The sequence below is a fragment of the Oncorhynchus mykiss genome, chromosome 26 (assembly GCF_057628025.1).
Source record: "Oncorhynchus mykiss isolate SJ-2025 chromosome 26, ASM5762802v1, whole genome shotgun sequence".
NCBI lineage: Eukaryota > Metazoa > Chordata > Actinopteri > Salmoniformes > Salmonidae > Oncorhynchus > Oncorhynchus mykiss.
The window spans coordinates 31,421,009-31,436,096 of NC_143047.1; the positions used below are offsets into that span (position 1 = coordinate 31,421,009).

Sequence of the window (15,088 nt, forward strand, 5' to 3'; positions counted from 1 at the left end):
CCTGCTCAGCCCAGCCCACCTCACCTCACTTCACCTCGGCCCTGCCCTGCCCAGCCCACCTCACCTCACTTCACCTCGGCCCTGCCCTGCCCAGCCCACCTCACCTCACTTCACCTCGGCCCTGCCCAGCCTAGCTCACCTCACTTCACCTCGGCCCTGCCCTGCTCAGCCCACCTCACCTCACTTCACCTCGGCCCTGCCCTGCCCAGCCCACCTCACCTCACTTCACCTCGGCCCTGCCCTGCCCAGCCCACCTCACTTCACCTCGGCCCTGCCCACCTCACCCCACCTCACTTCAACTCGGCCCTGACCTACCCACCTCACCACACCTCACTTCACCTCGGCCCTGCTCAGCCCAGCCCACCTCACCTCACTTCACCTCACCTCGGCCCTGCTCAGCCCAGCCCAGCCCACCTCACCCCACCTCACTTCACCTCGGCCCTGCCCTGCCCAGCCCACCTCACCTCACTTCACCTCGGCCCTGCCCAGCCCACCTCAACTCACTTCACCTCGGCCCTGCTCAGCCCAGCCCACCTCACCTCGGCCCTGCCCTGCCCAGCCTACCTCACTTCACCTCGGCCCTGCTCAGCCCTGCCCAGCCCACCTCACCCCACCTAGCTTCACCTCGGCCCTGCCCTGCCCTGCCCACCTCACCTCACTTCATCTCAGCCCTGCCCAGCCCACCTCACCTCACTTCACCTCGGCCCTGCCCTGCCCAGCCCACCTCACTTCACCTCGGCCCTGCCCTGCCCAGCCCACCTCACCTCACTTCACCTCGGCCCTGCCCTGCCCAGCCCACCTCACCTCACTTCACCTCGGCCCTGCTCAGCCCAGCCCAGCCCACCTCACCCCACCTCACTTCACCTCGGCCCTGCCCTGCCCAGCCCACCTCACCTCACTTCACCTCGGCCCTGCCCACCTCACCCCACCTCACTTCACATCTGCCCTGCCCTGCCCACCTCACCCCACCTCACTTCACCTCAGCCCTGCCCTGTCCAGCCCACCTCACCCCACCTCACCTCACTTCACCCTGGCCCTGACCTACCCACCTCACCCCACCTCACTTCACCTCGGCCCTGCCCTGTCCAGTCCACCTCACCTCACTTCACCTCGGCCCTGCTCAGCCCAGCCCCCCTCACCTCACTTCACCTCGGCCCTGCCCTGCCCAGCCTAGCTCACCTCACTTCACCTCGGCCCTGCCCTGCTCAGCCCACCTCACCTCACTTCACCTCGGCCCTGCCCTGCCCAGCCCACCTCACCTCACTTCACCTCGGCCCTGCCCTGCCCAGCCCACCTCACTTCACCTCGGCCCTGCCCACCTCACCCCACCTCACTTCAACTCGGCCCTGACCTACCCACCTCACCACACCTCACTTCACCTCGGCCCTGCTCAGCCCAGCCCACCTCACCTCACTTCACCTCGGCCCTGCTCAGCCCAGCCCAGCCCACCTCACCCCACCTCACTTCACCTCGGCCCTGCCCTGCCCAGCCCACCTCACCTCACTTCACCTCGGCCCTGCCCTGCCCAGCCCACCTCACTTCACCTCGGCCCTGCTCAGCCCAGCCCAGCCCACCTCACCCCACCTCACTTCATCTCAGCCCTGCCCTGCCCACCTCACCTCACTTCACCTCGGCCCTGCCCTGCCCAGCCTACCTCACTTCACCTCGGCCCTGCTCAGCCCTGCCCAGCCCACCTCACCCCACCTAGCTTCACCTCGGCCCTGCCCTGCCCTGCCCACCTCACCTCACTTCATCTCAGCCCTGCCCAGCCCACCTCACCTCACTTCATCTCGGCCCTGCCCTGCCCAGCCCACCTCACTTCACCTCGGCCCTGCCCTGCCCAGCCCACCTCACCTCACTTCACCTCGGCCCTGCCCTGCCCAGCCCACCTCAACTCACTTCACCTCGGCCCTGCTCAGCCCAGCCCAGCCCACCTCACCCCACCTCACTTCACCTCAGCCCTGCCCTGCCCAGCCCACCTCACCTCACTTCACCTCGGCCCTGCCCTGCCCAGCCCAGCCCACCTCACTTCACCTCGGCCCTGCCCAGCCCACCTCACCCCACCTCACTTCAACTCGGCCCTGCCCTACCCACCTCACCACACCTCACTTCACCTCGGCCCTGCCCTGTCCAGTCCACCTCACCTCACTTCAACTCGGCCCTGCTCAGCCCAGCCCACCTCACCTCACTTCACCTCGGCCCTGTCCTGCCCAGCCCACCTCACCTCACTTCACCTCGGCCCTGTCCTGCCCAGCCCACCTCACCTCACTTCACCTCGGCCCTGCCCTGCCCAGCCCACCTCACCTAACTTCACCTCGGCCCTGCTCAGCCCAGCCCAGCCCACCTCACCCCACCTCACTTCACCTCGGCCCTGCCCTGCCCAGCCCACCTCACCTCACTTCACCTCGGCCCTGCCCTGCCCAGCCCAACTCACTTCACCTCGGCCCTGCCCTGCTCAGCCCACCTCATTTCACTTCACCTCGGCCCTGCCATGCCCAGCCCACCTCACCTCACTTCACCTCGGCCCTGCCCTGCCCAGCCCAGCCCACCTCACTTCACCTCGGCCCTGCCCAGCCCACCTCACCCCACCTCACTTCAACTCGGCCCTGCCCTACCCACCTCACCACACCTCACTTCACCTCGGCCCTGCCCTGTCCAGTCCACCTCACCTCACTTCAACTCGGCCCTGCTCAGCCCAGCCCACCTCACCTCACTTCACCTCGGCCCTGTCCTGCCCAGCCCACCTCACCTCACTTCACCTCGGCCCTGTCCTGCCCAGCCCACCTCACCTCACTTCACCTCGGCCCTGCCCTGCCCAGCCCACCTCACCTAACTTCACCTCGGCCCTGCTCAGCCCAGCCCAGCCCACCTCACCCCACCTCACTTCACCTCGGCCCTGCCCTGCCCAGCCCACCTCACCTCACTTCACCTCGGCCCTGCCCTGCCCAGCCCACCTCACTTCACCTCGGCCCTGCCCTGCTCAGCCCACCTCATTTCACTTCACCTCGGCCCTGCCATGCCCAGCCCACCTCACCTCACTTCACCTCGGCCCTGCTCAGCCCAGCCCAGCCCACCTCACTTCACCTCGGCCCTGCCCTGCCCAGCCCACCTCACCTCACTTCACCTCGGCCCTGCCCTGCCCAGCCCACCTCACTTCACCTCGGCCCTGCTCAGCCCAGCCCAGCCCACCTCACCCCACCTCACTTCACCTCGGCCCTGCCCTGCCCACCTCACCTCACTTCACCTCGGCCCTGCCCTGCCCAGCCTACCTCACTTCACCTCGGCCCTGCTCAGCCCTGCCCAGCCCACCTCACCCCACCTAGCTTCACCTCGGCCCTGCCCTGCCCTGCCCACCTCACCTCACTTCATCTCAGCCCTGCCCAGCCCACCTCACCTCACTTCACCTCGGCCCTGCCCTGCCCAGCCCATCTCACTTCACCTCGGCCCTGCCCTGCCCAGCCCACCTCACCTAACTTCACCTCGGCCCTGCTCAGCCCAGCCCAGCCCACCTCACCCCACCTCACTTCACCTCGGCCCTGCCCTGCCCAGCCCACCTCACCTCACTTCACCTCGGCCCTGCCCTGCCCAGCCCACCTCACTTCACCTCGGCCCTGCCCTGCTCAGCCCACCTCATTTCACTTCACCTCGGCCCTGCCATGCCCAGCCCACCTCACCTCACTTCACCTCGGCCCTGCTCAGCCCAGCCCAGCCCACCTCACCCCACCTCACTTCACCTCGGCCCTGCCCTGCCCAGCCCACCTCACCTCACTTCACCTCGGCCCTGCCTTGCCCAGCCCACCTCACTTCACCTCGGCCCGGCTCATACCTGCCCAGCCTACCTCACCCCACCTCACTTCACCTCGGCCCTGCCCTGCCCACCTCACCTCACTTCACCTCGGCCCTGCCCTGCCCTGCCTACCTCACTTCACCTCGGCCCTGCTCAGCCCTGCCCAGCCCACCTTACCCCACCTAGCTTCACCTCGGCCCTGCCCTGCCCACCTCACCTCACTTCATCTCAGCCCTGCCCAGCCCACCTCACCTCACTTCACCTCGGCCCTGCCCTGCCCAGCCCACCTCACTTCACCTCGGCCCTGTCCTGCCCAGCCCACCTCACCTCACTTCACCTCGGCCCTGCCCTGCCCAGCCCACCTCACCTAACTTCACCTCGGCCCTGCTCAGCCCAGCCCAGCCCACCTCACCCACCTCACTTCACCTCGGCCCTGCCCTGCTCAGCCCACCTCATTTCACTTCACCTCGGCCCTGCCATGCCCAGCCCACCTCACCTCACTTCACCTCGGCCCTGCTCAGCCCAGCCCAGCCCACCTCACCCCACCTCACTTCACCTCGGCCCTGCCCTGCCCAGCCCACCTCACCTCACTTCACCTCGGCCCTGCCCTGCCCAGCCCACCTCACTTCACCTCGGCCCTGCTCAGCCCAGCCCAGCCCACCTCACCCCACCTCACTTCACCTCGGCCCTGCCCTGCCCAGCCTACCTCACTTCACCTCAGCCCTGCTCAGCCCTGCCCAGCCCACCTCACCCCACCTAGCTTCACCTCGGCCCTGCCCTGCCCTGCCCAGCCCAGCCCACCTCACCTCACTTCACCTCGGCCCTGCCCTGCCCAGCCCACCTCACTTCACCTCGGCCCTGCTCAGCCCAGCCCAGCCCACCTCACCCCACCTCACTTCACCTCGGCCCTGCCCTGCCCAGCCTACCTCACTTCACCTCGGCCCTGCTCAGCCCTGCCCAGCCCACCTCACCCCACCTAGCTTCACCTCGGCCCTGCCCTGCCCTGCCCACCTCACCTCACTTCATCTCAGCCCTGCCCAGCCCACCTCACCTCACTTCACCTCGGCCCTGCCCTGCCCAGCCCACCTCACTTCACCTCGGCCCTGCCCTGCCCAGCCCACCTCACCTAACTTCACCTCGGCCCTGCTCAGCCCTGCCCAGCCCACCTCACCCCACCTCACTTCACCTCGGCCCTGCCCTGCCCAGCCCACCTCACCTCACTTCACCTCGGCCCTGCCCTGCCCAGCCCACCTCACTTCACCTCGGCCCTGCCCTGCTCAGCCCACCTCATTTCACTTCACCTCGGCCCTGCCATGCCCAGCCCACCTCACCTCACTTCACCTCGGCCCTGCTCAGCCCAGCCCAGCCCACCTCACCCCACCTCACTTCACCTCGGCCCTGCCCTGCCCAGCCCACCTCACCTCACTTCACCTCGGCCCTGCCTTGCCCAGCCCACCTCACTTCACCTCGGCCCTGCTCAGCCCAGCCCAGCCCACCTCACCCCACCTCACTTCACCTCGGCCCTGCCCTGCCCACCTCATCTCACTTCACCTCGGCCCTGCCCTGCCCAGCCTACCTCACTTCACCTCGGCCCTGCTCAGCCCTGCCCAGCCCACCTCACCCCACCTAGCTTCACCTCGGCCCTGCCCTGCCCTGCCCTGCCCACCTCACCTCACTTCATCTCAGCCCTGCCCAGCCCACCTCACCTCACTTCACCTCGGCCCTGCCCTGCCCAGCGCACCTCACTTCACCTCGGCCCTGCCCTGCCCAGCCCACCTCACCTCACTTCACCTCGGCCCTGCCCTGCCCAGCCCACCTCACCTCACTTTACCTCGGCCCTGCTCAGCCCAGCCCACCTCACCCACCTCACTTCACCTCGGCCCTGCCTTGCCCAGCCCACCTCACCTCACTTCACCTCAGCCCTGCCCTGCCCAGCCCACCTCACTTCACCTCGGCCCTGCCCAGCCCACCTCACCCCACCTCACTTCAACTCGGCCCTGCCCTACCCACCTCACCACACCTCACTTCACCTCGCCCCTGCCCTGTCCAGTCCACCTCACCTCACTTCACCTCGGCCCTGCTCAGCCCAGCCCACCTCACCTCACTTCACCTCGGCCCTGTCCTGCCCAGCCCACCTCACCTCACTTCACCTCGGCCCTGCCCTGCCCAGCCCACCTCACCTCACTTCACCTCGGCCCTGCTCAGCCCAGCCCAGCCCACCTCACCCCACCTCACTTCACCTCGGCCCTGCCCTGCCCAGCCCACCTCACCTCACTTCACCTCGGCCCTGCCCTGCCCAGCCCACCTCACCTCACTTCACCTCGGCCCTGCCCTGCCCAGCCCACCCCACCTCACTTCACCTCGGCCCTGCCCTGCTCAGCCTAGCTCACCTCACTTCACCTCGGCCCTGCCCTGCTCAGCCTAGCTCACCTCACTTCACCTCGGCCCTGCCCTGCTCAGCCTAGCTCACCTCACTTCACCTCGGCCCTGCCCACCCCACCTCACTTCACCTCGGCCCTGCCCTGCCCAGCCCACCCCACCTCACTTCACCTCGGCCCAGCCTAGCTCACCTCACTTCACCTCGGCCCTGCCCTGCCCAGCCCACCCCACCTCACTTCACCTCGGCCCTGCTCAGCCCAGCCCAGCTCACCCCACTTTACCCCAGCCCAGACCAGGCTAGGCCAGACAGGAACAGAGCAATATGAATCAAATATTTATTAGCTGTATTCATGCCCATGCTGGGCTCTTCAAAGGCCTGTGTGTGTGTGTGTGTGTGTGTGTGTGTGTGTGTGTGTGTGTGTGTGTGTGTGTGTGTGTGTGTGTGTGTGTGTGTGTGTGTGTGTGTGTGTGTGTGTGTGTGTGTGTGTTTGGAGCCTGCATGTCTCCCTGCGTGCCATTGTCAGACACATCTGGGTGGATCCATTTCTCTGCTTTTCAAGGCCAGTTTTTGTTTCGCAAGACTCATCTTCCCCCTCCTCACCAGAGACAGAGGCTACCCTGGTCACACCAACATTCCACAGCCAGATAGACAGGCTTCCCTGGTCACGCCAACATTCCACAGCCAGATAGACAGGCTACCCTGGTCACACCAACATTCCACAGCCAGGTAGACAGGCTTCCCTGGTCACACCAACATTCCACAGCCAGATAGACAGGCTTCCCTGGTCACACCTACATTCCACAGCCAGATAGACAGGCTACCCTGGTCACGCCAACATTCCACAGCCAGACAGACAGGCTTCCCTGGTCACGCCAACACTCCACAGCCAGATAGACAGGCTACCCTGGTCACGCCAACATTCCACAGCCAGATAGACAGGCTACCATGGTCGCATCAACATTCCACAGCCAGATAGACAGTCTACCCTGGTCACGTCAACATTCCACAGCCAGATAGACAGGCTACCCTGGTCACGTCAACATTCCACAGCCAGATAGACAGGTAGACAGGCTACCCTGGTCACGCCAAAATTCCACAGCCAGATAGACAGGCTACCCTGGTCACGCCAACATTCCACAGCCAGACAGACAGGCTACCCTGGTCACACCTACATTCCACAGCCAGATAGACAGGCTACCCTGGTCACGCCAACATTCCACAGCCAGACAGACAGGCTTCCCTGGTCACGCCAACATTCCACAGCCAGATAGACAGGCTACCCTGGTCACGCCAACATTCCACAGCCAGATAGACAGGCTACCATGGTCGCATCAACATTCCACAGCCAGATAGACAGTCTACCCTGGTCACGCCAACATTCCACAGCCAGATAGACAGGCTACCCTGGTCACGTCAACATTCCACAGCCAGATAGACAGGTAGACAGGCTACCCTGGTCACGCCAAAATTCCACAGCCAGATAGACAGGCTACCCTGGTCACGCCAACATTCCACAGCCAGACAGACAGGCTACCCTGGTCACACCTACATTCCACAGCCAGATAGACAGGCTACCCTGGTCACGCCAACATTCCACAGCCAGACAGACAGGCTTCCCTGGTCACGCCAACATTCCACAGCCAGACAGACAGGCTACCCTGGTCACGCCAACATTCCACAGCCAGATAGACAGTCATATGGACAGGTGAGCAGGCAGACAGACAGACAGATAGATAGATAGACAGGCGGGCATGTGAGCAGACAGACAGGTAGACAGGCTACCCTGGCCATGCCAGCATTCCACTGACACACAGACAGATAGACAGACAGACAGGCAGGGAGAGAGACGGGCAGGTGAGCAGACAGGCAGACAGACAGACAGACGGGCAGACATTATTGAAACCTATAGAGTTATTGTTTTGATGTCACACTCCCACATACTAAACCCGTATCTCTGTGGATAGACTAGGTCAGCTTGGGCTACTTCACTGAGGTGTTTAATATGTGCGTGGGTGCGTGCGTGTTTCATGCCAGTTCATTTGTCCTGGCCGTCTGCATCTCCAGCCCCAACTCCCAGCCCCTTGGTTTACTTCATTAGTGGCTGTGTTTACATGGTGTTATGGTTGGCTCTGCCAGAGCCCACACCTGCTTCACTTTACCTCTGTCACTTTGGCTGCCCTAACAGAGACACATGACCCATTACTAGTGTGATTACACTGCAGAGGGAACATTGGACAATAACATCAGGCTGCTCCAGGGAGTCCCAGAGGGGAGAGAGCTAGCTGCTATATGACCGTGTTCCAACAGCCTTATTACTCACTCAACAGACTGGGAGATAACTCACATAGACACAGAGGAATCTGCCAGCTGAGCTCTCTGTCTCTCCGTTTCTTGGTTTCTCTCCCTCTATTTGTTTTTGGTTTCTCTCTCTCTGTTTTTCTGCTCTCTGTTTCTTTCTTCACTTTCTTTCCCCCTCTCTATTTCTCTCTCTCTTTCTCTCTCTCTCTCTCTCTCTCTCTCTCTCTCTCTCTCCCTCTATTGCTTTCTCTCTCTCGCTCTCTCTCTCTCTCTCTCTCTCCCTCTCTCTCTCTCTATTGCAATCTCTCTCTCTCTCTCTCTCTCTCTCTCTCTCTCTCTCTCTCTCTCTCTCTCTCTCTCTCTCTATTGCTTTCTCTCTCTCTCTCTCTCTCTCTCTCTCTCTCTCTCTCTCTCTCTCTCTCTCTATTGCTTTCTCTCTCTCTCTCTCTCTCTCTCTCTCTCTATCTCTGACTAGACATGAGTGACTAAGATCTCAGCAACGTGGACATTGCTCAACCATATTGTTATTAGCAGTAACACATCAGCCGTAAAAACGTTTAGACATGTCTGAGAGTCTAAAGCAGCCCATAAACATACAGTGAGTAGAATGTATAAGTCACCCTCTCTACATCTACTGTTGCTGAGAGTCCACTCAGAGCCACCTGTTAGTAAGAGATGAATCCTACTACACAGACTGGAATTCAATCAAACCTACCCCACCAGTTTACACAGTATCTATCTTTGTTTACAAACTACAACCTGCACAATATCAGTTTGTTTGATTGAATTATATTGAAGTGATGAGTCCTAAGACAACACATACTGTAGCTGTTAAGATGTGGATAATAAAACCAGCCTTACTGTAGCAATTAAGGGGGTATAAAACATATAATATAACATTTGGATCTGTAACATTACTGTAACATTTGGCGGGTCTTATAGATATAGATATACACTAGATAGATCATTCTTACTGTAACAGTTGGCGAGTTAAGGGTTAATTAGGGCTAAGTGCCTTGTCGGTTAGGGGATTCGAACTAGGGACCTGTCGGTTACTGGCTCAATGCTCTAACCCAGCGGTGTCAAACAAATTTTGTTCCAGGAGGGCCTGCCGCCCTATACAGTGTATAGATCAGTCTCACTGTAACAGTTGGTGGGGCCTTATATACATAAATATAGTATATAGACCAGTCTTACTGTCACAGTTGGTGGGGTCCTATAGATAGATATACAGTATATAGACCAGTCTCACTGTCACAGTTGGTGGGGTTTTATAGATAGATATACAGTATATAGATCAGTCTCACTGTAACAGTTGGTGGGGCCTTATATACATAAATATAGTATATAGACCAGTCTTACTGTCACAGTTGGTGGGGTCCTATAGATAGATATACAGTATATAGACCAGTCTCACTGTCACAGTTGGTGGGGTTTTATAGATAGATATACAGTATATAGATCAGTCTCACTGTAACAGTTGGTAGGGTTGTATAGATAGATACACAGTATATAGATCAGTCTTACTGTAACAGTTGGTGGGGTCTTATAGATATATATATATATATATATATACAGTATATAGATCAGTCTTACTGCAACAGTTGGCATGGGGGGGGCAGGTTGGGTTTTCCTGGGGAATACATCTATACATCAACATTCTTTTTTTTAGCAGCGGCGGCCACGATTTAACAGCGGCGGCCACGATTTAGCAGCGGCGGCCACGATTTAACAGCGGCGGCCACGATTTAGCAGCGGCGGCCACGATTTAGCAGCGGCGGCCACGATTTAACAGCGGCGGCCACGATTTAACAGCGGAGGCCACGATTTAGCAGCGGCGGCCACGATTTAACAGCGGCGGCCACGATTTAGCAGCGGCGGCCACGATTTAATAGCGGAGGCCACGATTTAGCAGCGGCGGCCACGATTTAGCAGCGGAGGCCACGATTTAATAGCGGAGGCCACGATTTAACAGCGGCGGCCACGATTTAGCAGCGGCGGCCACGATTTAACAGCGGCGGCCACGATTTAGCAGCGGCGGCCACGATTTAATAGCGGAGGCCACGATTTAGCAGCGGCGGCCACGATTTAGCAGCGGAGGCCACGATTTAATAGCGGAGGCCACGATTTAGCAGCGGCGGCCACGATTTAATAGCGGAGGCCACGATTTAGCAGCGGCGGCCACGATTTAGCAGCGGAGGCCACGATTTAATAGCGGAGGCCACGATTTAGCAGCGGCGGCCACGATTTAATAGCGGAGGCCACGATTTAGCAGCGGCGGCCACGATTTAGCAGCGGAGGCCACGATTTAGCAGCGGAGGCCACGATTTAATAGCGGAGGCCACGATTTAGCAGCGGCGGCCACGATTTAATAGCGGAGGCCACGATTTAGCAGCGGCGGCCACGATTTAGCAGCGGAGGCCACGATTTAGCAGCGGAGGCCACGATTTAGCAGCGGCGGCCACGATTTAGCAGCGGCGGCCACTATTTAATAGCGGAGGCCACGATTTAGCCGCGGAGGCCACGATTTAGCAGCGGCGGCCACGATTTTGCAGCGGCGGCCACGATTTAGCAGCGGCGGCCACGATTTAGCAGCGGAGGCCACGATTTAGCAGCGGAGGCCACGATTTAATAGCGGAGGCCACGATTTAATAGCGGAGGCCACGATTTAGCAGCGGCGGCCACGATTTAGCAGTGGAGGCCACGATTTAATAGCGGAGGCCACGATTTAGCAGCGGCGGCCACGATTTAATAGCGGAGGCCACGATTTAGCAGCGGCGGCCACGATTTAATAGCGGAGGCCACGATTTAATAGCGGAGGCCACAATTTAGCAGCGGCGGCCACGATTTAGCAGCGGAGGCCACGATTTAATAGCGGAGGCCACGATTTAGCAGCGGCGGCCACGATTTAATAGCGGAGGCCACGATTTAATAGCGGAGGCCACGATTTAGCAGCGGCGGCCACGATTTAGCAGTGGAGGCCACGATTTAATAGCGGAGGCCACGATTTAGCAGCGGAGGCCACGATTTAGCAGCGGCGGCCACGATTTAGCAGCGGAGGCCACGATTTAACAGCGGCGGCCACGATTTAACAGCGGCGGCCACGATTTAGCAGCGGCGGTCACGATTTAGCAGCGGCGGCCACGATTTAATAGCGGAGGCCACGATTTAATAGCGGAGGCCACGATTTAGCAGCGGAGGCCACGATTTAGCAGCGGCGGCCACGATTTAGCAGCGGAGGCCACGATTTAGCAGCGGCGGCCACGATTTAGCAGCGGCGGCCACGATTTAGCAGCGGCGGCCACGATTTAGCAGCGGCGGCCACGATTTAACAGCGGAGGCCACGATTTAGCAGCGGCGGCCACGATTTAGCAGCGGAGGCCACGATTTAGCAGCGGAGGCCACGATTTAGCAGCGGAGGCCACGATTTAGCCGCGGCGGCCACGATTTAGCAGCGGAGGCCACGATTTAGTAGCGGAGGCCACGATTTAGCAGCGGCGGCCACGATTTAATAGCGGAGGCCACGATTTAGCAGCGGAGGCCACGATTTAGCAGCGGAGGCCACGATTTAGTAGCGGAGGCCACGATTTAGCAGCGGCGGCCACGATTTAATAGCGGAGGCCACGATTTAGCAGCGGCGGCCACGATTTAGCAGCGGAGGCCACAATTTAATAGCGGAGGCCACGATTTAATAGCGGAGGCCACGATTTAGTAGCGGAGGCCACGATTTAGCAGCGGCGGCCACGATTTCATAGCGGAGGCCACGATTTAGCAGCGGAGGCCACGATTTAGCAGCGGCGGCCACGATTTAGCAGCGGCGGCCACGATTTAATAGCGGAGGCCACGATTTAGCAGCGGAGGCCACGATTTAGCAGCGGAGGCCACGATTTAACAGCGGAGGCCACGATTTAGCAGCGGAGGCCACGATTTAGCAGCGGCGGCCACGATTTAGCAGCGGCGGCCACGATTTAATAGCGGAGGCCACGATTTAGCAGCGGAGGCCACGATTTAGCAGCGGAGGCCACGATTTAGTAGCGGCGGCCACGATTTAATAGCGGAGGCCACGATTTAGCAGCGGAGGCCACGATTTAGCAGCGGAGGCCACGATTTAGCAGCGGAGGCCACGATTTAGCACCGGCGGCCACGATTTAATAGCGGAGGCCACGATTTAGTAGCGGCGGCCACGATTTGATAGCGGAGGCCACGATTTAGCAGCGGAGGCCACGATTTAGCAGCGGAGGCCATGATTTAACAGCGGCGGCCACGATTTAGCAGCGGCGGCCACGATTTAGCAGCGGAGGCCACGATTTAACAGCGGCGGCCACGATTTAACAGCGGCGGCCACGATTTAGCAGCGGAGGCCACGATTCAATAGCGGCGGCCACGATTTAGCAGCGGAGGCCACGATTTAGCAGCGGAGGCCACGATTTAACAGCGGCGGCCACGATTTAGCAGCGGCGGCCACGATTTAGCAGCGGCGGCCACGATTTAGCATCGGCGGCCACGATTTAGCAGAGGCGGGCATGATTTAGCGGCGGTGTGCCGCAGTATATAGGGGAAACAGTGATCTTACTGTAACAGTTGGTGGGGTCTTGTGTCCCGTTGATGTTGCCGTAGTCGTCAACGGTAAGGAACCACTGTGTCCGGCTGAACAGCTGTCGTATGCGTACATCTCCCCCTTCCATGTAGTCGTAGTTCCGTGCATGGCGCTCGTGCTTGGAGCAGTTCATGATGGCGGCTAGCTGCTCGGGTGTGCAGTTGCTGCAGGCCACACACACGCTGCCCAGCAGGAAGATGATGTGAAGGTACAGTCCCGACAGCAAGTTAGGCAGGTTGCATGGCAGTGGCATCCATCTGGGCATTATAATGCACTGCTGTGGGGCGCCACGGACAACATGCTGAAATACTGCTGTCTGCTCCGGCAGACAGAACAGAACAGAGTGCCCTCCAAGCGCAGTTCACTAGGAGCCTGGATGACCTGTGCCCTGACCTGTGACCTGTAACCCCTGGCTGGGGTGCTGAGGCCAGCTGGTGGGAGGTGGAGTGGGTGAAGGGTAGGAGGGTTGGAGAGTGACTAGGCACTTGTGTGATGTCTCTCTCTGTTTGGAGTTGTTGTCTGTCTCTCTATTGTAAGGACACAAGGCTCTAGGTTGATGTCCGTCTGTCTCACTGTCTCTCTGTATGAATGAGGCCAGCCTTTATGTTGATGTCTGTCAGTCTGTCTCAGTGTAATCCTCACTGTGTGTCGGCTGTGTGATCCCGGCAGAGGAGACCGTCATCCAACAGCAGACATGGTCTTGTCTGCTTCCGTCTGTTTCCGGATGTTTCAGGGGTTCTGTGGAGGCCAGAGCTGTGGAAGAGAAGGATGTTAGTGTGTGTTAGATGTCTGCAATTTCTACAGCCTGTAATTTAGACAGCAGTCCAGTGGATGTGGATCTACAGCATACTACGACTCACTCCCACTTGGATAGTCTTTGATTCCCAGACAGTGTTAAAGTGAGGAGTTGAGCTGCAGTGCTGAATGTAACACTGGACATCTGCTTTAGGTTTGTAACCTTGCTCTAGTAGCCGGTCCCTCTTAATCCCAGTGTGTAGTCGTTTACCAAACTGTCCCCAGCCCAGTCTACTGCCTACTGTACTGTACCTTACTGATCTGTGCTTTCAAAACCTATTCAGTTAGCAACAACACTGATTGTGATATGTCTGATTTCATAGATTGTGTTGTCAATGGCTCTATCGGTCTCTGCTACCTTGTTGTTGTCATTTGTCTCAGACAGAGTTGTCTGGAAATGGAAATGGAAGCTGTGCATGCTCAAGATGTGATTCTCAAAAGATGCCAGCTCAAGATGTGATTCTCAAAAGATGCCAGCTCAAGATGTGATTCTCAAAAGATGCCAGCTCAAGATGTGATTCTCAAAAGATGCCAGCTCAAGATGTGATTCTCAAACGATGCCAGCTCAAGATGTGATTCTCAAAAGATGCCAGCTCAAGATGTGATTCTCAAAAGATGCCAGCTCAAGATGTGATTCTCAAAAGATGCCAGCTCAAGATGTGATTCTCAAAAGATACCAGCTCAAGATGTGATTCTCAAAAGATGCCAGCTCAAGATGTGATTCTCAAAAGATGCCAGCTCAAGATGTGATTCTCAAAAGATGCCAGCTCAAGATGTGATTCTCAAAAGATGCCAGCTCAAGATGTGATTCTCAAAAGATGCCAGCTCAAGATGTGATTCTCAAAAGATGCCAGCTCAAGATGTGATTCTCAAAAGATGCCAGCTCAAGATGTGATTCTCAAAAGATGCCAGCTCAAGATGTGATTCTCAAAAGATGCCAGCTCAAGATGTGATTCTCAAAAGATGCCAGCTCAAGATGTGATTCTCAAAAGATGCCAGCTCAAGATGTGATTCTCTAAAGATGCCAGCTCAAGATGTGATTCTCAAAAGATGCCAGCTCAAGATGTGATTCTCTAAAGATGCCAGCTCAAGATGTGATTCTCAAAAGATGCCAGCTCAAGATGCGAGTTCAAGTTCTTGAATAAAGTAAAAAAAGGGAACTGAAATGAACTCTCCTTTAGCTGTGTGTGGATAGATGGAAATATCCTAGAGCTGCCATCTCTATATTTAT

The 15,088-nt window shown here is 58.5% G+C and overlaps 2 protein-coding genes across 2 annotated transcripts in view; one reads left to right on the forward strand and one right to left on the reverse strand.

Annotated features, from left to right (window-relative positions):
• Positions 1 to 15,088, forward strand: part of LOC118965045 (protein FAM227B-like) — a 105,230-nt gene that overhangs the window by 61,986 nt on the left and 28,156 nt on the right. The gene's annotated exons all lie outside the window — the stretch shown is intronic.
• Positions 1 to 15,088, reverse strand: part of LOC110519217 (fibroblast growth factor 7) — a 40,484-nt gene that overhangs the window by 24,551 nt on the left and 845 nt on the right. Inside the window, exon 2 of the mRNA XM_090222686.1 lies at positions 13,039 to 13,815. Within this exon, the coding sequence (XP_090078812.1) occupies positions 13,039 to 13,327 (289 nt within the window). The 5' untranslated portion in view covers positions 13,328 to 13,815. The remainder of the gene's footprint in view (positions 1 to 13,038; positions 13,816 to 15,088) is intronic.